General features: G+C 43.1%; 1 protein-coding gene across 4 annotated transcripts; it reads left to right on the forward strand.

Annotated features, from left to right (window-relative positions):
• Nucleotides 1-1,105: 1,105 nt before the first annotated feature.
• Nucleotides 1,106-26,160, forward strand: LOC112250883 (SHC-transforming protein 2). Of its 4 annotated transcripts, none has more exons than XM_024421402.2 (14): nucleotides 1,106-1,328; nucleotides 8,986-9,240; nucleotides 13,658-13,728; nucleotides 20,735-20,795; nucleotides 20,883-21,002; nucleotides 21,152-21,205; nucleotides 21,405-21,456; nucleotides 21,678-21,804; nucleotides 22,476-22,653; nucleotides 23,047-23,140; nucleotides 23,294-23,464; nucleotides 23,646-23,953; nucleotides 24,182-24,370; nucleotides 24,591-26,160. In XM_024421402.2, the coding sequence occupies exons 2-13, from the start codon at nucleotides 9,097-9,099 to the stop codon at nucleotides 24,332-24,334; spliced, it is 1,533 nt and encodes a 510-aa protein (XP_024277170.1). In that variant the 5' UTR covers nucleotides 1,106-1,328; nucleotides 8,986-9,096; the 3' UTR covers nucleotides 24,335-24,370; nucleotides 24,591-26,160. The 4 variants fall into 4 exon arrangements, with proteins under 4 accessions (XP_024277170.1, XP_024277171.1, XP_024277168.1 ...); XM_024421403.2 differs by lacking the exon at nucleotides 1,106-1,328 and adding an exon at nucleotides 7,423-7,732; XM_024421400.2 differs by lacking the exon at nucleotides 1,106-1,328 and having other exon boundaries at nucleotides 7,952-9,240.
• Nucleotides 26,161-27,034: the final 874 nt, after the last annotated feature.

Raw genomic sequence — 27,034 nt, forward strand, 5'->3', positions numbered from 1 at the left:
ACTAGCCACCTAGTTATAGAAATAGAGTCTATGTCCATTTAGCGTGCTTCTTTAGTACTACAATCATGTCATGAATATTCAATCATAAATGTTGCCTAAAGGAATCCTAGTTTTTCCACTGATAACATCAGTCACACTCTTTCACAAGCACTTATGTCACAAGCACTTATTTTTTGGGGTGTACGTAATGTAGCTAGCCATCAGTGTTTATTTTGAGTTGCTAAATAACACTTAAATGTCAAAGGAACCACATTTGTTCCTGTGACCTTTGAGGGTTAGAGTGCTGTATAAACAAATACTGTCATTTTACTTCTGTGCTTTATCATCTATTTGAAATTCATCACCTATACAATAATAATAATTGTAGATAGTATACATGAACATACAAAGACATTGTCTTCTTTATAACTGCAATGTAACAACAGGTTTAAACCTGTGCTGTTTTAAAAGTGGCGGATTTGTGACTTTAGAAACCCAGCTGTTTCCACTGGCCCCATGTATGATAGTTTCCCTTGTGAATTAGTTACATAGAAACAGCCTGAGTTCTCAGAGAGTGTGTTTGCACGTTGTTATCACATCTCTGGGCTCTGTAATGGTTGCTAATGAGACATAGTGCATGCACAGCCTGCCTTATTCCACTGCTGATTGCAGTGTTACAGCACACTGAAGACCAGGTGAATATTAGCTCCTTGTATTGCAGTGCAAACAAATTAGTTGCATTTCCAAACACACTGTAAGTGTTACAGATACAGATGCATTCGATTTGATCAGAAAAGTTTTTCATTGTGTCTGCAGTGTGTATTAAATGTCTACATTCACTTTTTTTTTTTTAGATGTGTTATAAAGAAGCCTGTCTGGTCTGAAATGCTGCTCACTTTTTTGATAGATTTATATTAATCTGGTGATATATCGTGAAGCCTGTTTTCACTCTCCTCCCACTTATCATGGAAGTGGTAGACCTAGTTAGTAGTATGGTCTGCTGCTTCTCTTCCTATTAGTCATCAGTCACATCCTACATATTGATGACATTTGGTTTATCAGTAACTTCTCAATTCTCTTATGCCACAAACAACCAAGTGATGTAATTGGTTGTCGAGGAGTTGGCATGTGTGTATGTGTTTTTGTGTGTAACTTGTGTTAACTGTGGCTTGTTGCCATTGCGAGTTTGTTCATTCAGTCTTTGACTTGCAGAAGGGTCTTATGCTCCTCAAGCCGTTATGCTCTCTCACATACTCTGAACTTCCTTTATTGCTTTGGAGTTTTAGGTTTCTGGGTTATTGTTCAAGTCAGGGCATCTTCACTCTGCTCTCCAAATGTCTGAGATATAGGTGAGTCTATTGCTGCCTCTCATAATTCCTGTGTTTACTGCATGTACAGTGTATTGTATTTCTTTGCTATTTTATCTCTGAGCGTACACACTCTTTAAATCTAGTGCGTTTAATTTTTGCCTTGCACAATCAATTTTATGGTGCGCTAAGCCTTTTCAACTTCCACCTCTGCAAATGTTGGCCTTTGCAAATGAACCAAGACTTTTTTTGACATTTGTATGTGACCTTTTGAATTGTAATCAAATGTTCCCAGTGTTGCTTTTTCAAATAGTGACATATTTGAATTATTTTGAACCATGTCTCCATGTCATGACCAGTAACAAGACTATGCCCTCTGAGGAACTACTGCAGACTAAGATGATATATTGTGGGACAAAACAAAATGTTTGTCTTTCATCTCAAAGTCTGGGTTGTTGGAGGAAGTCACCAGGTTGTTTTGATGGCTTTATCCAATTTAAGCTCAAATTAACCTGTTTTTACAGCGTATTACAGTATGAGCAGCTAGCCCTGGAGTTCTGCTCTGCCTGGGATGAGTGGGTGGCATGTTTTAGTTGGTTGATTTCCCTCTACTTAGATAATAGGTGATTCAGTTAATTATTTGGTCATCCATGTTAACATGCTCTCCTAAATAAATTTTAAAAAATGTTTTTTATTTAAAAAATCACATGATTGGCTACAAAGCCTAACCTTAAAGCGTTAGTTGTTGTTTGTGTACTGTAATGTAGGTCACTGTGGAATAATTGCATGAATACATATCTAACTTGGGCCCTGCACAGTGTGCAGTGAGTATGTTGGCCATTCTAATTATTTTTTTAAAAGCCTGTTATTAATTCAAAATTTACAAAGTTTATATTAGGCCCACTGGCTTTCTAATATACAGCACCTTCAGAAAGTATTCACACCCCTTGCATTTTCCCACATTTTGTTGTGTTACAGCCTGAATTTAAATGTGCATAAATGTCACTTTTTTTGTTTGTTACTGGCCTACACACAATACCCCATAATGTCAAAGTGGAAATATGTTTTTTCAAAATGTTTAGACTAATAAGTTGCATGGACTCACTCTGTGTAATAGGCCCTAGGTGTATCCGGTGTAGAAAGTCAAGTGCAGGACAGCAGATATGAGTAATCAAACGTACTTTACTCAAAAAGTCAAATATACAAAGTAATGAACACACATACACTATGACAGACCGAAAATACAAATAAACAAACACTCACAAAAACCATGTGGAGAACAGAGGGTTAAATAATGAACAAGTGATTGTGGGATTGGCAACAGGTGTGTGAAACAAAGACAAAACAAATGGAAAATGAAAAGTGGATCGGCAGTTGCTAGAAAGCCGGTGTGACGTCGACCGCCGCCCGAACAAGGAGAGGGACCAACTTCGGCGGAAGTCGTGACACTCTGTGTGCAATAATAGTGTTTAACATGTTTTTTGAATTACTACCTCATCTCTGTACCCCACACATACAATTATCTGTAAGGTCCCTTAGTCAAGCAGTGCATTTCAAACACAGATTCAACCACAAAGACCAGGGAGATTTTCCAATGTCTCGCAAAGAAGGTAATTTATTGGTAGAAGGGTAAAAGTTTTTTTAAAAGCAGACATTGAATATCCCTTTGAGTTATTAATTACAATTTGGATGGTGTATCAATACACCCAGTCACTACAAAGATACAGGCATTCTTTCTAACTCAGTTGCCGGAGAAGAAGGAAACTGCGCAGGGATTTCACCATGCGGCCAATGGTGACTTTAAAACATCCTGTTTGCAGTAAGGCACTAAAGTAATATTTCAAACAATGTGGCAAAGCAATTTACTTTTTGCCCTGAATACAAAGTTTTATGGTTGGGGCAAATCCAATACAACACATTACTGAATACCACTCTTAATATTTTTAAGCATAGTGGTGGCTACATCATGTTATGGGTATGCTAGTAATCGTTAAGGATTGGGGGGTTTTACAGGGTAAAAAAGAAACGGAATGGAGCTAAGGACAGGCAAAATCCTAAAGGAAAACCTGGTTCAGTCTGCTTTCCATCAGACACTGGGAGATTAATTCACCTTTCAGCAGAACAATAACCTAAAACACAAGGCCAAACCTACACTGGAGTTGCTTACCAAGAAGACAGTGAATGTTCCTGAGTGGCTGAGTTACAGCTTTGACCTAATTCTACTTGAAAATCTATTGCAAGACTTGACAATTTTTGTCTAGCAATGATCAACAACCAATTTGACAGAGCTTGATACCTTTTTTAAATAATGGGCAAATGTTGCACAATCCAGGTGTGGAAAGCTCTTAGAGACTTACCTCGAAAGACTTGCAGCTGTAATCATTGCCAAAGGTGCTTCTACAAAGTATAGACTCAGGGGTGTAAATACTTAAGTGAGTGAGATATTTCTGTATTGCATTTTGAATAAATGTGCAAACATTTCTAAAAACATCAGAGGAAACCCCATGCACCTGGCAACCTTGGTTAGTGTGCACTGTGCCCGGCCCGCCACAAGAGTTGCTGGTGCGTGATGAGACAAGGATATCCCTACCGGCCAAGCCCTCCCTAACCCAGACGACGCTAGGCCAATTGTGCGTCGACCCACGGACCTCCCGGTCGCGGCCGGTTACGACAGAGCCTGGGCATGAACCCAGAGTTTCTGATGGCACAGCTATTAACCACTGCGCCACCCGGGAGGCCCCCAAATGATTGTATTTCACTCTATTAATATTAAGTCCACTTAAGATCATACTTAAGTAGCATTTTTTTCCACCTGTGGGTTATGGGATATTGTTTTGAGTTAGTGCACGTAGCATTCTCTGTAGTCACGGTTCGTTATTAGTTTATTGTTTATTTGTTTTTGTCTTTGCTAAGTTTAACTTTCTTTGTTAAATTATGTGGAACTCAACATACCCTGCACCTTGGTCCGATATTCATTCCAACGAACGTGACAAAGAGTTTAGAGTGGGGAGCTAAAAGGTCTGATCTCCTCCAGTAGGCAGCTTTTAGAAGACTGTGGATAGATCTCTTGAGAGAGGGGTGGGAAAGGGGTAGACATGGGGAGAGAGGTCACACAGATGGGATGGGCTGGAATTGTTACTGGGAGTAATTCTCAGTAGAACTTTATTGTTAGCTTTGTTCGTTTTTGCTTGTTTCATGACAAGTGCAATCAATATGTGTGCATTTGGACATTGGATGTTACATTCTACCATTATTGGACATGAGTCACATGCCATGGCCATACAGTGCCTTGCGAAAGTATTCGGCCCCCTTGAACTTTGCGACCTTTTGCCACATTTCAGGCTTCAAACATAAAGATATAAAACTGTATTTTCTTGTGAAGAATCAACAACAAGTGGGACACAATCATGAAGTGGAACGACATTTATTGGATATTTCAAACTTTTTTAACAAATCAAAAACTGAAAAATTGGGCGTGCAAAATTATTCAGCCCCTTAAGTTAATACTTTGTAGCGCCACCTTTTGCTGCGATTACAGCTGTAAGTCGCTTGGGGTATGTCTCTATCAGTTTTGCACATCGAGAGACTGAAATTTTTTCCCATTCCTCCTTGCAAAACAGCTCGAGCTCAGTGAGGTTGGATGGAGAGCATTTGTGAACAGCAGTTTTCAGTTCTTTCCACAGATTCTCGATTGGATTCAGGTCTGGACTTTGACTTGGCCATTCTAACACCTGGATATGTTTATTTTTGAACCATCCCATTGTAGATTTTGCTTTATGTTTTCGATCATTGTCTTGTTGGAAGACAAATCTCCGTCCCAGTCTCAGGTCTTTTGCAGACTCCATCAGGTTTTCTTCCAGAATGGTCCTGTATTTGGCTCCATCCATCTTCCCATCAATTTGAACCATCTTCCCAGTCCCTGCTGAAGAAAAGCAGACCCAAACCATGATGCTGCCACTACCATGTTTGACAGTGGGGATGGTGTGTTCAGGGTGATGAGCTGTGTTGCTTTTACGCCAAACATAATGTTTTGCATTGTTGCCAAAAAGTTCAATTTTGGTTTCATCTGACCAGAGCACCTTCTTCCACATGTTTGGTGTGTCTCCCAGGTGGCTTGTGGCAAACTTTAAACTACACTTTTTATGGATATCTTTAAGAAATGGCTTTCTTCTTGCCACTCTTCCATAAAGGCCAGATTTGTGCAATATACGACTGATTGTTGTCCTATGGACAGAGTCTCCCACCTCAGCTGTAGCTCTCTGCAGTTCATCCAGAGTGATCATGGGCCTCTTGGCTGCATCTCTGATCAGTCTTCTCCTTGTATGAGCTGAAAGTTTAGAGGGACGGCCAGGTCTTGGTAGATTTGCAGTGGTCTGATACTCCTTCCATTTCAATATTATCGCTTGCACAGTGCTCCTTGGGATGTTTAAAGCTTGGGAAATCTTTTTGTATCCAAATCCGGCTTTAAACTTCTTCACAACAGTATCTCGGACCTGCCTGGTGTGTTCTTTGTTCTTCATGATGCTCTCTGCGCTTTTAACGGACCTCTGAGACTATCACAGTGCAGGTGCATTTATACGGAGACTTGATTACACACAGGTGGATTGTATTTATCATCATTAGTCATTTAGGTCAACATTGGATCATTTAGAGATCCTCACTAAACTTCTGGAGAGAGTTTGCTGCACTGAAAGTAAAGGGGCTGAATAATTTTGCACGCCCAATTTTTCAGGTTTTGATTTGTTAAAAAAGTTTGAAATATCCAATAAATGTCGTTCCACTTCATGATTGTGTCCCACTTGTTGTTGATTCTTCACAAAAAATACAGTTTTATATCTTTATGTTTGAAGCCTGAAATGTGGCAAAAGGTCGCAAAGTTCAAGGGGGCCGAATACTTTCGCAAGGCACTGTATTTCCCCATCACACCGAATGATTTGAACTCATAGACCCCTTTCTATGTTTGCAAACATTGCAGCACGAGGGCGATGTGCACAAGTTGGGGTCAGAACAAGGGGGAGTTCATATAGAACGCCAGCAAAAAAAAGCTTTTCACACTACTTTTGTATTATAATTGGATTTTAAGGCTCGTGTGAATGTCCTGCTTAATATAATGTTTGTGTCATCATTGCAAATCAAATGCATTAAACTTAAAAAACACTTGAACTTCAACCAGTAAAATGTCTCTTTGGCAATGAGTGTTAGCATTTTAGCTAACAACTGCTGCATCCAAAATAGGTGTTTTGCAAAGAACACAACCAAATATAATCTTAGCGACTATTCAAACAAGAATCAAAACATCATTGTAAGCATATTATGAGAACCCCAAAAAAGTCATTTTGTTTAGAGGTGATACTTGAATGGGCATGGATGGTGATGGCTTTCTCACTGCCTCCGAAAGTCGCGCGCATCTGTGCTTGACGTCAGTATGTCGTGTACTGGGAAATGGTCTATATAGTCAATCTGAATATGAATTGTTTTCATATTCTATAGCAAAAATGTATTGATTCATTCATTACAATTTTACATATGCTAGTTAGAAAATAAGTTAATTTCAGCTACTTTATTATTGACAGGTGCACATTCATTATTGCTTTTTCCTTATTGACTTAGGTGCTGTGCCAAACCATTTGCTAAATTATTATTCCTTTAGTGTCACGTTCGTCATAAGGGTCGGACCAAGGCGCAGCGTGGTATGCGTACATTCTCTTTTTAATGAATGAACAAAAACAACAAACGAAACGTGAAGCTATACAAACTAGTGCTGACAGGCAACTAAACATAGACATGAGGCAACTAAACATATACATGATCCCACAACACAAATGAGGAAAATGGCTACCTAAATATGATCCCCAATCAGAGACAATGATAAACAGCTGTCTCTGATTGGAAACCATATCTGGCCAACATAGACATACAAAAACCCCTAGACATACAAAATCCCCTAGACATACAAAAACCCTAGACAACAAAAACTAGAGTTTTTTTTTTTTTCACAACCTGACCTAACCAAAATATATAGAAAAACAGAGATATCTAAGGTCAGGGCGTGACAATTAGTAGTTATGCATTAAGTACAAACCTTTGTATTCTATATACTGTAGGGAGATGGGTGGTGAACACTTACACTACACACAGAACACACACCAATCACACAGCAGAGGGTACTTCCTGTTATTTGTTGCCTGTGACAGAGGATGCAGTTTGGATGCGATACTGGGGACATTGACGTCAACATCAAAGGGAAATTGGGTTTTCTAACGTCACAGCACCCCATATTGCATAATACTAATGAATGAGTTTCCCTTGAGGTGTGACTCTCTCACATTCGAAACAGGAAAAGATTGTCACAGAGTTCATGTTCCTCAGTCAAGTCCTGGCTCTCAGTCATCATCATCTCATTATGAAATCAGAAGTGTAGCGAGCAGAAAGATAGGACATTTCAGGTATAGTGGGCTTTTCTCAAATGTTTTACATCTCTAAAACCATTGATAATTCATTGCATTTTGTCACAGCTGCTTTGTCTTAATATACTGGCAGCACAATTCAGTCCCATAAATGTGAAATATTGATGTTAATGTATAGTAGCTAAAGTATGATGTGTATTGACTCTCTTCACTAAATTATTCATTGATGGTCTTTGTTAAAAATGGCCGCAGGCATGCATGCTTTGCTTTTGCAGCAATTGCCTACGGTATGTCTTATGGTGGATGCTCTGTCTTTCTGTCATTGTCACATGCAGGGACAATATAATGTGTAAATCGTGTCTGTGCTCTGCATGTAGATGCTGACTGTGTGAACGAATGAACGTGCGTGTGTGTGTGAATGCTTGTGTGTGTAAGCTAGGAGGGAGGCTCAGGCAGATGTGTGATGGCTAATGCTGTCTGAGAGCAGCTGGGCAGGGCGAATAGACAAGCAATAACACAATGACATCACCAAGAGAGAGAGAGAGAGAGAGAGAGAGAGAGAGTGGGGGAGCATGTGAGCGAGCCAGAGAAAGGGAGAAGGCTGGAGCAGGCCAGCTCAGATGCAGAGAGGCTGGAGAGTGAAATGAGCCTGTGTGAGTGGGAGAGGACCATACAGCACTCACTCAACAGGGGATACAGCTATTTCCGGAAGATTTAGCAGATTTTGTCCCACTCTTCCATTGCACCTCTCCCCCTCCCCTTTCCCCTTCCCCTCATCCTCTGTCAGCCCCTTTCAGCCTCTGCTTCAGGCTGCTCCTCCGGGCATGCTACTTAAACCAAAGTATGGCCGCTTTCGCAACGACTCTGTGACCTCCTCCGACGACCTGATGCAGAGCTTAGCTATGAGCGGCAAAGTGGTGGCCACCCCGGTGGTCCTCTCCTCCGCCCCCAACCTGCCGCTGCCCCCCCTGCCTCCTCTGGAGTCCATCCCCCGGTCCTCCTCCGCAGCCCCTGCTCTGGCCGACTCCCCCTGCCTGGATGGGGAGCAGGACGCCACCACCACTTTCTGCATGCTCATCCCCAGGATGCCTCAGTGGAAGTTCTCTAACTCGCTGCTCAGCAGGAGCCCCTCCAACTCCAGCTCCAGCAAGGACTCGGGCAAGGCTGCAGCCCCCTCATCGCAGGGCTCGCACTGCCCCAGTGGAACTTCTGCCCCCAACGGTCCCGTGGCCAGTCTGGCTTCTGTTTTGAACTCCTGTGACCCTGTGTGTGTCAACCCCTGTTCCCTACAGGCCATCAGCAGGCACAGATCTGCAGCGGGCTCAGCCAGTCCAGGCGGCCACAGCGCAGGGGCTACAGAGTGCACAGGGAGCCCCGGGGGCCACAGCGGATCCAGGACGGGGATGAACCGCAGGACAAGGGTGGAGGGCATGTGGCTGGGAGGGGAGGACTTCAACCAGAAGGGCAGCTTCATCCACAAGCCCTCCCAGGGCTGGCTGCACCCAGACAAGAAGATCACAGGCCCTGGGGCTTCCTACATAGTCAGGGTGAGTAACCATACATGCAGCCCCTCTACAGCTTTGTGCATTACCCAAATGTTGTTATTGTTCAGCATACCTTTGAGCATTTCTGCATTGCATTTTTTAAGGGTTGTCTTCCTTGCAGTTAAATACTGTATCTATCAGCGATAATTTGACAGCTTGTTGATGGTTTCCACCTAGAGTTCATGTTATGTCGAATAGCGAATCATTTAAATTCCCTCAGTAAAGCTTTAATAAGACAAAACTGTCAGAAGATATCCTGTTTGCAGTTAACATTTGGGACGTCTCATTCCTTAGAAATAATATCAACGTTAAGATGATTCACCACCCTAAAGGTGTCTCTTGGATACAATTGGACATGCAAATGTCAGGCAGTGTGTTATGCACCCAATGGGTCGAGGTTGAGGAGGAATACATGATTTCATCCAGATAGATGGCTCTCCCTGCTTTGTTTGCTGTGGTGTGGTGGGAAGACTGTCAGCCTACACCCTACAGGCTTCAGGGTGGGTGGGAGGGAGGAAATAAACAGAACAACACATATTGCATGTGGTGAATGAGAGACACGTGTGTGTATGTGTGTGTGTGTGTGTGTGTGTGTGTGTGTGTGTGTGTGTGTGTGTGTGCGCGCAAGTGTGCTAGTGTGTGAGTGAGTGGCATGTTTCTTGATCATAGTTTGATTGTTTCCACCTAAGTGAAATATTGGATGGCATATCATTTTGGACAGACATGCATACAATACATACAGTCTTAATCAGTGACAATGGTAACAATCTTTTTACAAATCCTAATGGGAGTGGATACGTTAGGTGTTATCACACATTTGGTCAAACTACACTTACCCCTCAAAGCCTGGTTCCTCTCTAGGTTTCTTCTTAGGTTCCGGCCTTTCTAGGGAGTTTTTCCTAGCCACCGTGCTTCTACACCTGCGTTGCTTGCTGTTTGGGGTTTTAGGCTAGGTTTCTGTACAGCACTTTGTGACATCAGCTGATGTAAGAAGGGCTTTATAAATACATTTTATTGAAATTTGACTTACAAATATAAGTATATCTGAGAAATATAGAAAACAAATTATAATATTGTCCAATGAAATAGGTCATTTTAAAAACCATTGTGTCTTTTAGTGAGTAAGATGTAATTTCCTAGTCTAAGCCCGTGATTCTGGCTCACAATGGGTTACATCCGAGGCAGACTGTTTGACGTCAATGTCAATGATCTCCCCTCAGCAATCCCCTCTGCCCCTTCGCTCTTCCCATCCCCCCTCCTCTACTCCCCCCAGCCTCAACAAAACGACATGGCTCTTTATTAGCACAGTCTAGGCCCAAGCACGCTTTCTAATTACATCACACAGGCACCATTCATTCCTATACTCCATTACATTTAATCACAGTCATTTGTATCACATGTGGTAGGGAAGAACTAGGGTGACATAGCAGGGTCAACGAGTCCATCTGCATTAACACTGAGGAGTAGTACTAGCAGACAGCATAGAGAGAACACTCAGCCAGGGGCTTCCCTCAGCTCTAACCGTGCTTTCCTACAATTAACACCTCTGACTCTGCCATGCCTAATATAGTCCACAGCTAAACATGCTACACTGAGAGGAAACACCAGAGAGCATTACAGGAAATATGTCATTATGGTTGTGCCCTGCACCCGTTTTCATTAGCAGTTTGCTCTAGCCTAATCTGTTATAATAATATTTAAATGGCTCCTGCAGCAAGACAGGCAGATAAGATGTGTGTATATAAGGGACGTTGTGTCTTTTCATCCTCTCTATATAATGTGGTGTGCAGGGAGGAGCACCAGTGAATCTATTACTGTCTGTATGACAACAGATTTATGCTGCTCTCTGCTTTTCTCTCTGTCATCATGACATACACTCCATGGACAAAAGTGTGTGGATACCCCTTCAAGTGAGTGGATTCCGTTATTTCAGCCACACCCATTGCTGACAGGTGTATAAAATCGAGCACACAGCCATGCAATCACCATAGAAAAACATTGGCAGTAGAATGGGCCGTGCTGAAGAGCTCAGTGACTTTTAACATGGCACCATCATAGGATTCCATATTTCCAACAAATCAGTCAGTCAAATTTCTGTCCTGCTAGAGCTGCTCCGGTCAACTGTAAGTGCTGTTATTGTAACGTCTAGGAGCAGCAACTGCTCAAGCGTTGGCTGAAGTAGTATAAAGCTCACTGCCATTGGACTCTGGTGCAGTGGAAGCTTGTTCTCTGGAGTGATGAATCACACTTCACCATCTGGCAGGCCAACGGACGAATCTGGGTTTAGTGGATGCCAAGAGAACGCCTGAATGCATAGTGCCAACTGTAAAGTTTGGTGGAGGAGGAATAATAGTCTGAGGCTGTTTTTCATGGTTTGGGCTAGGCCCCTTAGTTCCAGTGAAGGGAAATCTTAATGTTACAGCATACAATGACATTTTAGATGATTCTGTACCTCCAACTTTGTGGCAACAGTTTGGGGAAGGCCCTTTCCTGTTTCAGCATGACAATGCCCCCGTTCACAAAGCGAGGTCAATACAGAAATGGTTTGTTGAGGTCAGTGTGGAAGAACATGACTGGCCTGCACAGAGCCCTGACCTCAACCCCATCGAACACCTTTGGGATGAATTGGAATGCCTACTGCCAGCCAGGCCTAATCGCCCAACATCAGTGCCCTATCTCACTAATGCTCTTGTGGCTGAATGGAAGCAAGTCCCCACAGCAATGTCCCAACATTTAGTGGAAAGCCTTCCCAGAAAAGTGGAGGCTGTTATAGGAGCAAAGGGGGGACCAACTCCATATTAATGCTCATGATTTTGGAATTAAATGTCCGACGAGCAGGTGGCCATATACTTACCATGTTAGTGTGTATCTTCTGCACATTTCCACCCAGTCACTTCCTTTCTTCCACCGCGGCCAGCCAACCAGCCAGGCAAGTTGAACCAGCATTTCTGGTGTGGCAGCCCTGCATCTTCCACTTCAAGAGCCAAACCACTGCAATGCAGACTTCCTGGCCTGGCAAACCGCAACGTGAGAAATAAAAAATACATTTGCAACTTGGTTCAACTGACAGGTAGCGACAGTACAGTATACCTTTTCCACTGAGCAACATGAGCCCCTTGCCAGTCTCTCCCTGCGGGCCCCTGCTTCTATCTGGAGAGCAGAGCAGCAGCAGCAGAGATATCTTGAACAGGATGTTATCTGTTGCAGTGATAGTTGCAGTGATAGTGGAGCCAGATTAGCCCCAGTAATATGATAGATATCCGTCGTTGATGTTCACTTCCTTGAAGGCAATGCAGTGGCTGAGATGGTGTATCTTTCAGAGAAGAAAGGCACATTTTCGCCATTTCTCTGGAATGTTTCTAGGAAAAGCTTCATCACTGGTTCCAGGAAGGGAGTATTAGAGATTCTGCCGGGGGGCAGAAGGAAAGTTGAGAGCTCGATGGGACAGTGTATCGTGCGGAAGAGAGTGTGACAATGAAGGCATTGAGAGAGAGAAGGAGAGGGAAAGAGGGAGAAGAAGAAGACCGTCTGCCTGATGGAAGACTTCCCCAGTCTCCTAATCTGGTTAGGGTGCTCATATAGCTCTCAGGCAGAGAAGTTAGCCTGATTATTTCTCTCCCTGTCTCTGGCAGCAGCCAGCCACAACAACAGATCCAGACAACAAACTAAGAAGACATTGATTGAGCTTGAGTCAAATGAGGATGCATGGACATGAATGATGGAGCTTATTCGACGCTCCTACACCTTTGAAAGTAAACGGGACTACCGTACAGTAAACATACCCTATCTCAGTGGATGCTGGTGGGAGGAGCTATATGAGGACTCTGTTGTAGCCATAATCTAATTTGGCCTATGCCTGTGATGTTTATATGACCTCGATACCGATATGGTTCAGTAACGTGGCACATTTAATGTCCAAGTATACTTAGCATATGTATCTTGTATAATTAGTATTTTTGGTGTAGTAGGAGTTGATGGAGTCCCCTCTCCCAGAGCACTTTGCCTGGTCCCCAGTGACACACACACACACACACACACAAACACACACACGGGCCTTTGCAGCTACAGTTCCCTGAATACACTGAGTTCTCAGTGTTACTAATCTAGTCATGGAGACATTATTACCACCTTAATCTGGCCATTACTCTGCCACTCACACTGCCTGCAAATAATTGGGCCTTTAGTACTATGGTATAAATGATTGTCATACATGCTATGTGTTAACCATTCTGGAAATACATGCTACACTGTGTGTGATACATGCTATTGCCGTAGTACCGTGTATCACTGAAAAAGGCTGTTATGACAGTTCCAGTCTCATGACCAAAAGTGATTTAATTGGATTGAGAAAAATGATCTATAGAATAATACATCTGGTTGGAAATCTATCATGTAATAAAGTATGTTTCTGTCTTTGCAGTACATGGGCTGCATTGAGGTGTTAAAGTCGATGCGATCGCTGGACTTTAACACTCGGACCCAGGTGACGAGGTAAGTGAGGATTGATTCTGCCCTGCTAGTGATGAGTCAGTAGAACCCGATCTGATTAGAAGGACAAGGTACACAGAAGTCACAGTGATACCAAATCAGGTAGAAATTCACAGGCACGCCAGCCCTGCTTTTCACTGTAATGATATTACTAGCAAGGCCCAGAATATTGTGTATCTGGTAAACATCATTTTGACTAAGCCATTGATGCATGTAAATGGCACATGTGAGCCTTTGCTGTGTGTTTGTGTGACTGTGTGCACTCACACGTTTACATGTGTGTTTATTTGTGTACGTGTACACATGTGATGCTGGTGGTACGAAGGTGGCCAGGCGGGGCTCCAAGTCTGAGTTGGAGCAGTGCAAGCTTTCTTTCTTGTCTTTTTTACATTTTTCTTGTTTTATTACATTTATTTGGACAGGGACAATGTACATCAAAAACATCTCCGAAGTGAGAAGTGATGCGTTGCACCAGATTATATTTTACAGCTAATTTACATCTGAAGTCCAGGGAAGGTGAACATATAAACATGAAAATAGCTCCGTATGAGAGAGCAAATTGGGAAAAGGTGGTGGTTCGTTTGGGGACGCTGCAGTCCCCCCTGGTGGAGGTTCTTGTGACCAAGGTTATTATAGTTTTGTTTTTTTATATTTGTTTTTATTTCTATTCGTTTTTTTTTCAGATCTACTTTACTAGTTGTTGAAGTTGTATATATTAAGTTTTTATATTATTTTGTTTCAGTTTTTTGTTTTAGTGTTGGGGACAGAAAGTATCCTGTGTGGGAGGCTAGGAGCCATTTACGTGTGGTATATACAGTACCAGTCAAACGTTTGGACACACCTACTCATTCAAGGGTTTTTCTTTATTTGTACTATTTTCTACATTGTAGAATAAAAATATAGTTTGTCATTTAGATTCTTCAAAGTAGCCACTTTGCCTTGATGACAGCTTTCCACACTCTTGTTTATTTTATTTTTATGGGGGAGGGATGTTACTTCTTGCCACTGTCGGGCAGAAATGCATAAGGTGAAGGGTCAAATCATAGGATAGGTTAAGGTTTAAAGGTAGACTTACAGAAGCGAGATGGCGTGGATGTGGGAAGTAAACAGTAGTGGTGAGTCAATTTCCACAACAACCAAGAGCATTGAAGCGCAAGGCTAAACTTCTCAGCTGTTTTGGTCCCGTAGCTACCACGTTGTAGCAGGGTGAAGAATCCGTGCACATGCGCAGATAGTCTGTTTGACTATCTGTCTGAAGTCAAAGTTTTGCATAGTGCTCATCTCAATGGGCGTGTTCGACCAGATCACTTTTGTCAAGTAGCCTTTCATTCTGGAGATACAAACTGTCCGACTGGCTCCTACATGTAGACTGCATGAACTTTACAAAAATCATGTGATCAAAGGTCATTAAGTTTTGACTGCAGAAGACTGCAAGTTTTTGCAGTTGCTCTTTACCAACTTCATCCTGCAGCCATCGCCTGCATTGTGGGAGGCTCTATTGCCAACGAATCATTTGGGTGTTTCGGTTTAACCCACGTGAACAGGAACCAATTTGCCGTGATTTATGTGTATAACTGATTGTACAATGTGTTATATTATTATATATTATATTATTATTATATATTATTATATTATTATTTTTTGACTTTTTTACCCCCATTTCCGTGGTATCCAATTGTTACTATCTTGTCACATTGCTACAACTCCTGTTCGGGCTCCGGAGAGACGAAGGTCGAAAGCCATGCATCCTCCAAAACACAACCCAACCAAACCCCACTGCTTCACTGCTTCTTAACACAGCGCGCATCCAACCCGGAAGCCGTACCAATGTGTCGGAGGAAACACCGTGCACCTGGCGACCTGGTCAGCGTGCACTGCACCCGGCACACCACATGAGTCACTAGTGCGCAATGAGACAAGGATATCCCTACCGGCCAAACCTTCCCTAATCCAGATGACGCTAAGCCAACTGTGCGTCGCCCCATGGACCTCCCGGTCGCGGCCCGGCTGCGACAGAGCCTGGGCTCGAACCCAGAGTCTCTGGTGGCACAGCTAGCAAGCCGCACTGCTTCTTAACACAGCGCGCATCCAACCCGGAAGCCAGCCGCACCAATGTGTCAGAGGAAACACCGTGCACCTGGCGACCTGGTTAGAGTGCACTGCGCCCGGCCCGCCACATGAGTCACTAGTGCGCAATGAGACAACCCGCAATGCAGTGCCTTAGACCACTGCGCCACCCGGGAGGCCCTCATCATCATCATATTATATTATGATTTCAGTTTGTGAGTATGTGATTTGAGGGTTAGAAATGACCTGTACACTCTCGGTGGCTCGCCCTCGCTTCAAACTCATTGCCAAACCCACTGGCTCCAGGTCATCTACAAGCCTCTGCTAGGTAAAGCACTGCCTTATCTCACTGGTCACCATAGCAGCACCCACCCGTAGCACGCTCTCCAGTAGGTATATCTCATTGGTCACCCCCAAAACCAATTCCTCTTTTGGCTGCCTTTCCTTGCAGTTCTCTGCTGCCAATGACTGGAACGAACTGCAAAAATCACTGAAGCTGGAGACTCATATCTCACTCACTAGCTTTAAGCACCAGCTGTCAGATCAGCTCACAGATCACTGCACCTGTACATAGCCCGTCTGTAAATAGCCCATCCAACTACCTCATCCCCATACTCTATTTATTTATCCTGCTGCTTTGCACCCCAGTATCTCTACTTACACATTCATATATGCATATATATATATTCTGCACATCTACCATTCCAGTGTTTAATTGCTATTTTGTAATTACTTCGCCACCATGGCCTATTTATTGCCTTACCTCCCTTATCCTACCTCATTTGCACATACTGTATATAAACTTTTTCTACTGTATTATAGACTGTATGTTTGTTTGTTCCATGTGTAACTCTGTGTTGTTGTATGTGTCGAACTGCTTTGCTTTATCTTGGCCAAGTCGCAGTTGCAAATGAGAACTTGTTCTCAACTAGCCTACCTGGTTAAATAAAGGTTAAATAAAAAAATATATAAATAATAATAAAAACATTTTTTTACTTCGCCATAATAAAGAACACATTTTATTAACAATGGCAACACTGCCATGTTGATCTGAGCCTTGCTGTTGGAAAACCACATTACATGCTGGCCAGACCGCGCGTGCGTCCGTGTGCGCCATCGCACGCATTTTGACGCAATCAGATGCGATCTCACGCACACCAGACGCAATCAGGACACGCAGGTTGAAATATCAAAATGAACTCTGAACCAACTATACTAATTTGGGGACAGGTCAAAAAGTATTAAACATTTATGCCAATTTAGCCATCTAGCTTGCTGTTGCTAGCTAATTTGTCCTGGGATATAAACATTTGGTTGTTATTTTACCTGAAACGCACAAGGTTCTCTACTCCAACAATTAATCCACAGATAAAAAGGTAAACCAATTTAGTTTCTAGTAATCTCTCCTCTTTCAGGCTTCTTCTTCGGACTTTAAATTGCGGTTGGCAACCAACTTTAAGGTGCATTACCACAGCTGACTGGACTGGAGTGTGGACCTCAGTTCATCTTTCAAACATCTATGTGGGTATATGCTTCTAAAAACCAATGAGGAGATGGGAGAGGCTGCACTTGCATGGCGTCAATCCTGACAAAGAGAGCTAAATTATATTTTAGCACCTGGCTACGCAGACACTCGTTGACGTACACCAGCAGTGTGGGTGCAATGATTGAATAACATGTATGTATATATTTATTATGCAACGCTCGTGCACACGGCACTAGACGTGTAGTCAGCATGTAGTGTCCGATTTTTATCTGTCGCAGATGAACCACCCCTGACTTCATTCCTCGACTGTCGTTTGCAGTTTGTTGCTTTCGCTTCACCATTCAAACGTGCCAGATATCTGCGGTGCAGCTCGTGGCAACGTCATCTCGCTGTCTACGTTTAAATGAGAAAGTCAATGTCAATGTGACCCGCCAGATTCAGAAGTTTGAAAACTACATAAAAAAACAACAACTTAAAAACACCATTATATTCCTGCCCCAAAAAAACCTACAACTGAACATAATTTATGGTTTTATTTTCATTTCAGTTTTTGTTTACTTGCTTGTGACCCTGCTATTTTGGTCTGAGCAGAGGTTATAAAAATACCCTCAGAGGTGGTGATAGTTACATTGTGTGTAATCTTGAACACCAGACAGATCTTTCTCTCCTACATGATCGATTGCCAGTAATCTGAGCCCCCCCCCCACACACACGGCTTAAGTGCAGGGGGAGAGGCAGAAATGGAGTGATGGAGAGATGTATTATTGATGATGTTCGCTAATGACTGTTGAGAGCTGAGCTGCAGTGGTTCACGCGGACACTCCCCTGCCTGCCTGCCTGCCTGCCTGCTGGAATATGCCTGTAGGAGACAACAAGAAAGAGGGAGAAGAGCAGAGATCGAACATTTATGTATTTATGACAGTGTTATGGCAAGATCTATGAAATAATGAATTTAACAATGCTCCATTTGAATAACTTAGTAGCATAATAAGAAGCTCAATATTGCCATTGCTTTCAGAATGACATTTGTTTACATTATACGGTTATTGTAAAGGATGTTGAAGAAGAGATTGTGGATGTCTCCATTTGACCGTGCATTCCGGATGACTTAATTTAATTACATTTAGTTGAGGTTCCCTGTTCTGCTTCTATTTGTTTTTTCCTGTTGTCTTTTCTGGAGTCACTTGTTATTGGCAGATTAAGAAAGAGCCTGACATTCCCCATGACACATCGTCAAAGACTGACTGGAGAACACTGATTATCATTCCAGCATGAGGTCCTCTTTGACAGGTGTCAAAGTGTGATGGTTTTGGGCCGATATGCTACAAACCCACATGAAAAAAGACTATATTATACTATGGTATAAATACTGTAGTATTCACTGTAGTATACTGTAGTATGCACAGTTAACTATAGTATAAATAATGTAGTAAAATAACTAATATATACTGAAGTAATTAATGTAGTGTTTTTGCAGATTCTAGTACACTAGTATTTACTGTATTGTTTTTCAGAATGTACTATACTATTGTATTTACTGTAGTGTTTTTGCAGACTGTAGTAGACTGTAGTTATTTTGAAGACATTACTGTAGTATTTACTATTGTGTTTTTGTTTGGTTATCAATGATTATCATAGAAGTGGGGGCTTTTTCCTTCAGGAAACTTACTAGAGAAATACTAAAAGAGCACATTTTCCATAACCTGTAGGACTGGGGTCTAAACAGAGCTTCTGTGCTTTTCCATAACCTGTAGGACTGCGGTCTAAACAGAGCTTCTGTGCTTTTCCATAACCTGTAGGACTGGGGTCTAAACAGAGCTTCTGTGCTTTTCCATAACCTGTAGGACTGGGGTCTAAACAGAGCTTCTGTGCTTTTCCATAACCTGTAGGACTGGGGTCTAAACAGAGCTTCTGTGCTTTTCCATAACCTGTAGGAAACACAATATATGTAGGTTTCTCACTTATGGGTGGCATAAATTGCAATATGGGTGAGGGGAATGGGCAGGGCATATGTCAGTTAAATCCTATAATATTTACTATAGTTGCAGACTAATGTTTTTGTAGTATTTACTACAGTGTATTTTTTTCTACTGATAATACTGTAGTGTTTACTATAATATTCTACAACATTCTATAGTAAGTACTACAAATAATCAATGTATTTTTTTCATGTGGGATGGGACATGGCCAGGAAAGATACAATGTAACATGTACATGGCCAGGAGAGATACTGCAAACAAACACACATTAGTCCATTATCCATGTGTAAAGAACACCATGCTGCTTGTTTAGCGAGTACCACTTCCTCCCGATTCGTCTCACATGAGGCTCGAACCCAGGACCTCTGCTTTGCTAGCACACATGACAGCCCTCCTGAAGCATCCTACTAGTCGCGCCACATGAAAAGCTAGATGTTTGGTAGTGCAAGTGGGGACACTTCAGGCTGAAGAGTAAGTTTCACACATTGCATGCTCTAATAGTCTCCCAGGCGGCGAGTTGAGTCTCTTTGAGAAGTCCTTTACTGGAGACGGCCGCTCCTGCTTTTTAAATATTTACGAGTCAATTGATAGGGGCCGGGTCCTTGACTCTGGCAGCCAGCCGCACCTGTCCCCTCTGTCCCCTGACAGACCCCGTGTTCCGGCTATCTCTGCCACCACACAAGGGGATATCATCAGACATCATCACTCATAAGTCCCCAATGCTCCCCATGCTCACAGCCTAATGACATAGAATACACTGCAGTAGTACACCACACGCTTCTGATTGGAAACAAAATGGAGAGGAAAATGAATGCAAATCAAATAGAGCCTGATGAGCACATAAATCATCAGACCAAGACATTACGCTGTTACTTTCAATCATGCTGAGATACTTGTGTTCCTTACCCTAATAGAATTTACTGGAGAGAATTTGTTTATGTGAACTCAGCTAAATGTGATTATGATATTAAGTGTTCCTGTTAGCTGTGTGTAAACTGAGATTAGACGTCTGCTGTCCTGCTTTATTCTGAGGGCACCTGTGTCCTTTGAACTGAGATGGATTGGTGACTCCTGACCTCTGACCATGACCTGAGGCTGAGGGAAGGGCCACTGACTTGCTCTTTTTATAGTTTATGCAACCACTTTACCTGCACGCTGTCTATAGGATGATGATGATGGAGTACAGTTAGACTTTTCAACATTTTCCCATGTAGCTGCTTGAAGCTAAATTCCAAATTGACCCCTGGCCTCTATCCTCTAGGCACTTTAGTTGATCTGAAATGATTGGCTAGATGTATCCAATATGGCAAGATGCCCTTCTAGCCTATCAAAGGTCAAGATGGAACTATTACCATGATGCTCTCAGATGTACTGTTTGTAAAGGGTATGGTTTAGGGGAGATTTGGGATTCATTATGGGGGCAACTGTCTGTGTGTTGTCATTCTGACCCCTCCACCTCTCCTCTCCCCCCACCCAGGGAGGCCATCAACAGACTGTGTGAAGCTGTGCCTGGGGGTAAAGGGGCCTGGAGGAGGAAGGTGAGCGAACGTATTTTGATGCAACACTAGTTCAATTGTGTGTGTGTGTGTGATGCTAAGCCCAGGCTCTGTGTTCCTGTCCTGTAGAACATTAACAAGGCCCTGCAGTCCGTCATGGGGAAGAGTAACCTTCGCTTCGCTGGTATGAGCATCGCTGTCAACATCTCTATAGAGGGTCTCAGCTTGCTCATCCCCACCACACGACAGGTTGGAGATCTCTTCAACTAATGCAACACAAACAATACATGTCAATCTTTACAAACCTGTTTTCCTAACAGGATAGCTGATTTGTAGATTATTTGATGTGATGAAGGACTGATATAAAAGCTGCACCTCCCTCTCTTCCTCTTTCATAGGTGATAGCACACCATCCCATGCAGTCCATCTCCTTTGCCTCTGGGGGAGACACGGTGAGAGTTTGCAGCATAAGTGCACTTTATGCTTTCCTTTCTCTGTCTGTTTGTTGACATGGGCCGCTTGGCAGACTGCATGTCTGACTTGGTTGCTTTTGACCGCTTTCCAATCCCTTGACTTCATGATCAATAAGCCCTCTAATGCAATTATATCCTAATTCATCAGAGTTTATTGAGGTTTTTCCCTCTGTTGCAGGACACGCCCGATTATGTTGCTTATGTGGCCAAAGATCCAGTCAATCAGAGAGGTATCTCCTTACACACTATTCAGTTTACTATTGTATTTCATAAACAGAAACAAAGCTATGCAGTTTCTTCCTGGCGTTAAACGCATTAGGATTTTCTGGCATTATGGTTTACTAATGCTTGTTTAACTTAAAGATATAGGTTTTTCTTTTTTTTCTTGAAAATATAAGTTGTTATCCTCACAGTGGCGTTGCGGAACTCATATCCTCCATGTTCTCTTCAGCATGCCATATCCTGGAGTGTTGTGACGGTTTAGCTCAGAATGTCATCAGCACCATCGGGCAGGCCTTCGAACTGCAGTTTAAACAGTACCTCCACAGCCCTCCCAAAGCCATCCCCACCGTGGAAAGGTGAGACAGGGCCACTGCAGTGAATCTGGGATGATAGAGGGAAGTGAACCAGCAACCATCAGGTTTCCAGACTAGCACACTACAAACTGTTCTAAAAGCCCAGACCATTGGCTGTTGTTGTAATGTGCTAACTTATCTGTAGTCAATAAACCAACACTCATCCATCGCACAACACTGGATCGACTGTTTGACAGTGTGTACAATGACACACAGGCTTGAAATGAGCACCACAATCGACATGTAACCACATGCACCATGGTCAGTGTGCACAAGCACTGCACTCAATATAGGGTTGTGTCTGGAAAGACAAAGACTTTACACACACATGCACTCAGTGTGTTCATTCTGTGTGGTTATCACGGAATTGGTACAGTGCAAGTATGGTGTGCTACTTAAAGCGTTGACTTGCATTTTCCACAGACACACGCTCAACTCGATATGAAACTCAAACATTTTTAGCTCAGTCACTTGCTAGAAATGTGATATGCTGTGCTCAGATTTCAGTCCATCGAAATCAAAACTGTTATTTAAAGCAGAGTGTGTATCTCCTGCTACCAACAATAGAACCATTCAACTCTAGTGTTTACGTTATCGAATGTGGAGGAGGTATCTGATCCCTTGCCTTGTCATATTTGGGAATTAAATTACCTCTTGTTATCGTGTCACCTCAGGAACATCAGGACAGAAGACTCGGCGTGGGGAGATGACGAGGACTCGTTGGAGCACGACTACTACAACAGCATCCCTGGGAAGGTGCCTCCTTTTGGGGGAGTGGTGGACTCAAGGCTGAAGCCTTGTACGGCCTTGCTGGGCCACATCCACAGCCAACCAGAGAGCAAGGCAGTGCAGGTGATTCCCCAGCCTCCACCCTCACCACCAAACCCTTTGATATAGTATTTCTGGACACATGACTAACGACCTTGCCTGGCTTTTCAACATAAAGTCTCAGAGAAGAGAGAGAACTGTGAGCATACAGTAGCAGGGAACCCAATAACTGTCTTGTATATGTGCCTGCTACATAATTACAAGAGATTGATATCACTCAAGATAGAAACCAGGCCTCTGGGTTAGCTAATTGGTGAGAGGAAAGTCTTGCTCATACACTGCAGCCTATACAGAGGATTCAAACATAAGGTGTCTGTAGAAGTGGAACTGTTTATTACCAGGTGGTCTGAAGAGTCATAAAGAAGTACATGTCTACTATTAGTAATGCTAATGTGAGTTTTGGGCATCTGTTTTTAGATGGGTTCTCCGTCCAGGAGAGAGACAGCTTCCTGCCCTTCAGGTCAGCTGTGCTATGAGCTTCACTGGGATACTGAAAACAATGGCAGCTCAGGTGAGACACCATGTGGTCTGATATGGTACTGCACGTCACAATACTGCAAGTTACAGATATTACAATGTTTGTGGATACTTAATTGTTTAAGTAAGAATATTGCAGAGAGTATGTAAGTAGCAGTGTATTAGTAAACTGAGTTGTGATTGACAGGTCTGACATCAGATGGTTACCAGCGGGCAGACGGTCAGACTCCGGGGAGCAGGGACTATGAGGAGCACCTATATGTGAACACCCAGAGTCTGGAGGGATTGGAGCAGGGAGCAGAGGGCCACAGGGGGGCCAGGGGGCCAGACAGCCCCATGAAAGACATCTTTGACATGAGTGAGTCTCATCAACAGCTATCCATCCACTGAACACAGCCACTGACACAATAGAGATATTATTATTCAAGATGAAGGGAGTATCTGGGAAATAGGGTTGGCATGTATGGATGATGTCATTCATGTTACAGGTTCCACGTGTGTGCCTTGCACGTGTTCTCACTTTTCCTGGTTCTCTGTAGGACCCTTTGAGGATGCTCTAAAGATGCACGAGGCTGGTGGTGTCAGTGGTAACGGTGGGGTGTGTGTTTTGAAGAACCAGTGGCCCAGCCCGCCCCGACGTCGTGCCCCTGTCGCCCCTACAGAGGAGCAGCTCCGGCGGGAGGCCTGGTACCACGGTCGTATGAGCCGCCGTGATGCTGAGAAACTGCTGGTCCGAGACGGGGACTTCCTGGTACGAGACAGTGCCACCAACCCAGGCCAGTATGTCCTGACAGGCATGCACTGTGGTCTGCCCAAACACCTGCTACTGGTGGACCCAGAGGGAGTGGTGAGTGATAATCACCTTCTGGCATTTAACAACAGTCACCTATTGACATGTGAAACTTCTACTTAATTGGAAATTAGGATTTGCCCCATAGAGTATATATTTTATATGGAAATGGTGTCAGCCACTTAGCTATAGCCTAGCATTAGCATTGTTGAGTGCAAAACAATGGTATCAGAAGCATTCTTGTTAGCATCCTTAAATATGTGGTGATCTGCTAACATCTGTTAGCCCACTCCTCCTCGTCACTGTCAGGTACGCACCAAAGACATGCTGTTTGAGAGCATTAGTCACCTGATCAGCTACCACCTGAAGAACGAGCTGCCCATCGTGGCGGCCGAGAGCGAGCTGCATCTCAAACAGGTGGTCCGGAGGAAACAGTGACCCAGCCAGCTACAGAGGGGATGACTTTCTGGAATGGTAAGAGACAGCAATGACAGCCCAAAGGGATTGTGCTCAGCACTGCCTAGTTCTAGATTCAAATGACTGTCTTGTGATAACCTTTGTTTCAGTGTGGGCAGATTATTGATACATGATACTGTATTAATAAAGTTTATGTTCTAGATTTTAGTCTTGTACTGGTCTTGTTCTCTAATATGTGTTTGAGTGATATCCTTTCAAATTGTGCCTGTTTCACCAGGAGTCAGAGGTGTGTCCATGTAAGCCCAAAGGAGGAAGATCTTCACTGCCATATCCATATCCCCAGAATCAGAGCTTTCACTGGGGTAGGAGGACACAGGCGACTCCCTCTGCCCAGTACACAGGAGCATTGCTACAGTACTTGGCTTCCTCCCGCAGTGCCCACAACTGTCCACCATTTCCGCCTGAACTCTCAGCATGCAGCCATTAAGCTAACAAACACCTGGATGCCTCAAAACGGGAGGTAACAGACCAGACAATCACAAGGATGGAATTCTAGGTCAGAGGTCACAGATGGTCTGAGGTCAGATGACATCATCACAGTGACAAACAGTAGTTGTTCCATAGGAAATCATTATTTTCGAGTGCATGATGATGTTGCAGCTCATACTGAATTTCAAACTGCTGTAGTCATGCACTTTCACTGAACAAATGTGAACATTCATAGACAAAAACATTGTAAATGATATGTAAGAAAATCCTGGCAGAAAAATATCACTCAATTGTTTCATCAGAAAGCAGTTCTTTGCTCCTCAGACATTGGGATGCTTTAATGGACTTTTATATACTGTTCATCTGCAGCAGTAGCAACTGCACCTTCATGAGATGTATTCATATGTAGTCTCAGAACCAAATTCTGCAGGCTTTAAATATCTGATAGCATATGCTTTAGAGATACAGTACTAACCAGACACAAACCTAAAAAATGTGTCTGTCCCTCTGTCCCCTCAATATCCACAAGACTACATAACACAAAATACATGGGCAGAACTCTGAATATCCATGTGATTGTTCAATTATAACCACATACTTGTCAAAGTGTTTGTATCGGACAGTCGGCTCGTCATTGAATACCTACCCGAGTCGTGTATTCTCAAGCCTTCTGTATGAAGAGGGCACTGGTCAGAGCCTGTACTCTCAGAAGGCAGACTACAATACTACAAATGACTCAGTGTATATATAATGAACATCTCCTCAGTTCAGTTCAGTGCCTTAATTGTCCATGTGTTTCATATCTTTCCTCTCAAATCGCTTGTACAGTGTCATACATTCTACATCTGCCACCGAAGAAATACTGTAGTGTGGTATGTATGTATGTATGCCCTGAGAGCAAATGACACATTTTCTTGCAATGCCAAACCATACTTTAATCAATGAATAGAGTGGACTGAAAGAAATCACACGTTTTTATTGTGAAACTTTCTATAAGCTGCTGATTAATGGGGGGGATACTGTATACTGTAGCACCTCCCACAGTGTGTTCTGATTGGTTGTCCTATTATGTGCTTCCTGTTCTATTGTACGAGTCCTCCAATAATCTTTGCAGGCATGGGCCCTAACTGATTTGATCAGGATTCTGTGTTAATGGCAACATGTTTGATCAATCGATAGGGGATCCTTTGATCTCTGTTGTATCTTTGTCTCAAAGGGGAAAGAGAGAGGGCTTTCTGTGATGTTAGTATACTTTATGCAACTTTTCTAAAAGGACCCCTTTGCTTCCTCAGGGCTTTCTGGTATCTACTCTTCTTTAAACTAAATGCATTTTTGCAATAAAATATGTCAAAATTTAAGGTTATTCAAATGTGCCTGATTTAGGGCTGACCTCAATTAGTCAACTGGTCGATGTTTGGTCGTTAGGCTGTTGGTCGACCAATAATGTTTTAGACGATCAAGGATCTCTGTACTTTGCTCCGTTCATCTTTCCCTCGATCCTGACTAGTCTTCCTGTCGCTGAAAAACATCCCCACAGCATGATGCTGCCACCACCATGCTTCACTGTAGGCATGGCCTTTTCTCATGGTCTGAGAGTCCTTTATGTGCCTTTTGGCAAACTCCAAGCAGACTGTCACGTGCCTTTCACTGAGGAGTGGCTTCCATCTGGCCACTTTACCATAAAGGCCTGATTGGTAGAGTGCTGCAGAGATGGGAGAACCTACCAGAAGGACAACTATCCCCCCAGAGGAACTCTGGAGCTCTGTTAGTGACCATCGGGTTCTTGGTCACCTCCCTGACCAAGGCCCTTCTCCCCCAATGGCTCAGTTTGGCCTGGCCTCTAGAAAGCGTCTTGGTGGTTCCAAACATCTTCCATTTAAGAATGATGGAGACCACTGTGTTCTTGGGGACCTTCAATACTGTAGAAATGTTTTGGTAGCCTTCCCCAGACCTGTGCCTCAACACAATCCTGTCTCAGAGCTCTACAGACAATTCCTTCAACCTCATGACTTTTTGCTCTGACATGCACTGTCAACTGTAGGACCTTATGTAGACAGATGGGTGCCTTTCCAAATAATGTCCAATCAATTGAATTTACCATAAGTTGACTCCAATCAAGTTGTGAAAACATCTCGAGGGTCAATGGAAACAGGATGCACCTGAGCTCAATTTCGAGCCTCATAGCAAAGGGTCTGAATACTTATGTAAATAAGGTATTTCTGTTTGTTTTTT

Source organism: Oncorhynchus tshawytscha, linkage group LG05 (assembly GCF_018296145.1).
Source record: "Oncorhynchus tshawytscha isolate Ot180627B linkage group LG05, Otsh_v2.0, whole genome shotgun sequence".
Lineage (NCBI taxonomy): Eukaryota > Metazoa > Chordata > Actinopteri > Salmoniformes > Salmonidae > Oncorhynchus > Oncorhynchus tshawytscha.

Excerpts from the sequence above, each read along its gene's own strand:
- LOC112250883 (XM_024421400.2), top strand. The coding sequence starts at position 8,518 with ATGCTACTTAAACCAAAGTATGGCCGCTTTCGCAACGACTCTGTGACC. Across the intron at positions 13,729-20,734 it reads ACTCGGACCCAGGTGACGAG|GGAGGCCATCAACAGACTGT; the intron begins GTAAGTGAGGAT and ends CCCCCCACCCAG. Across the intron at positions 20,796-20,882 it reads AAGGGGCCTGGAGGAGGAAG|AACATTAACAAGGCCCTGCA; the intron begins GTGAGCGAACGT and ends CCTGTCCTGTAG.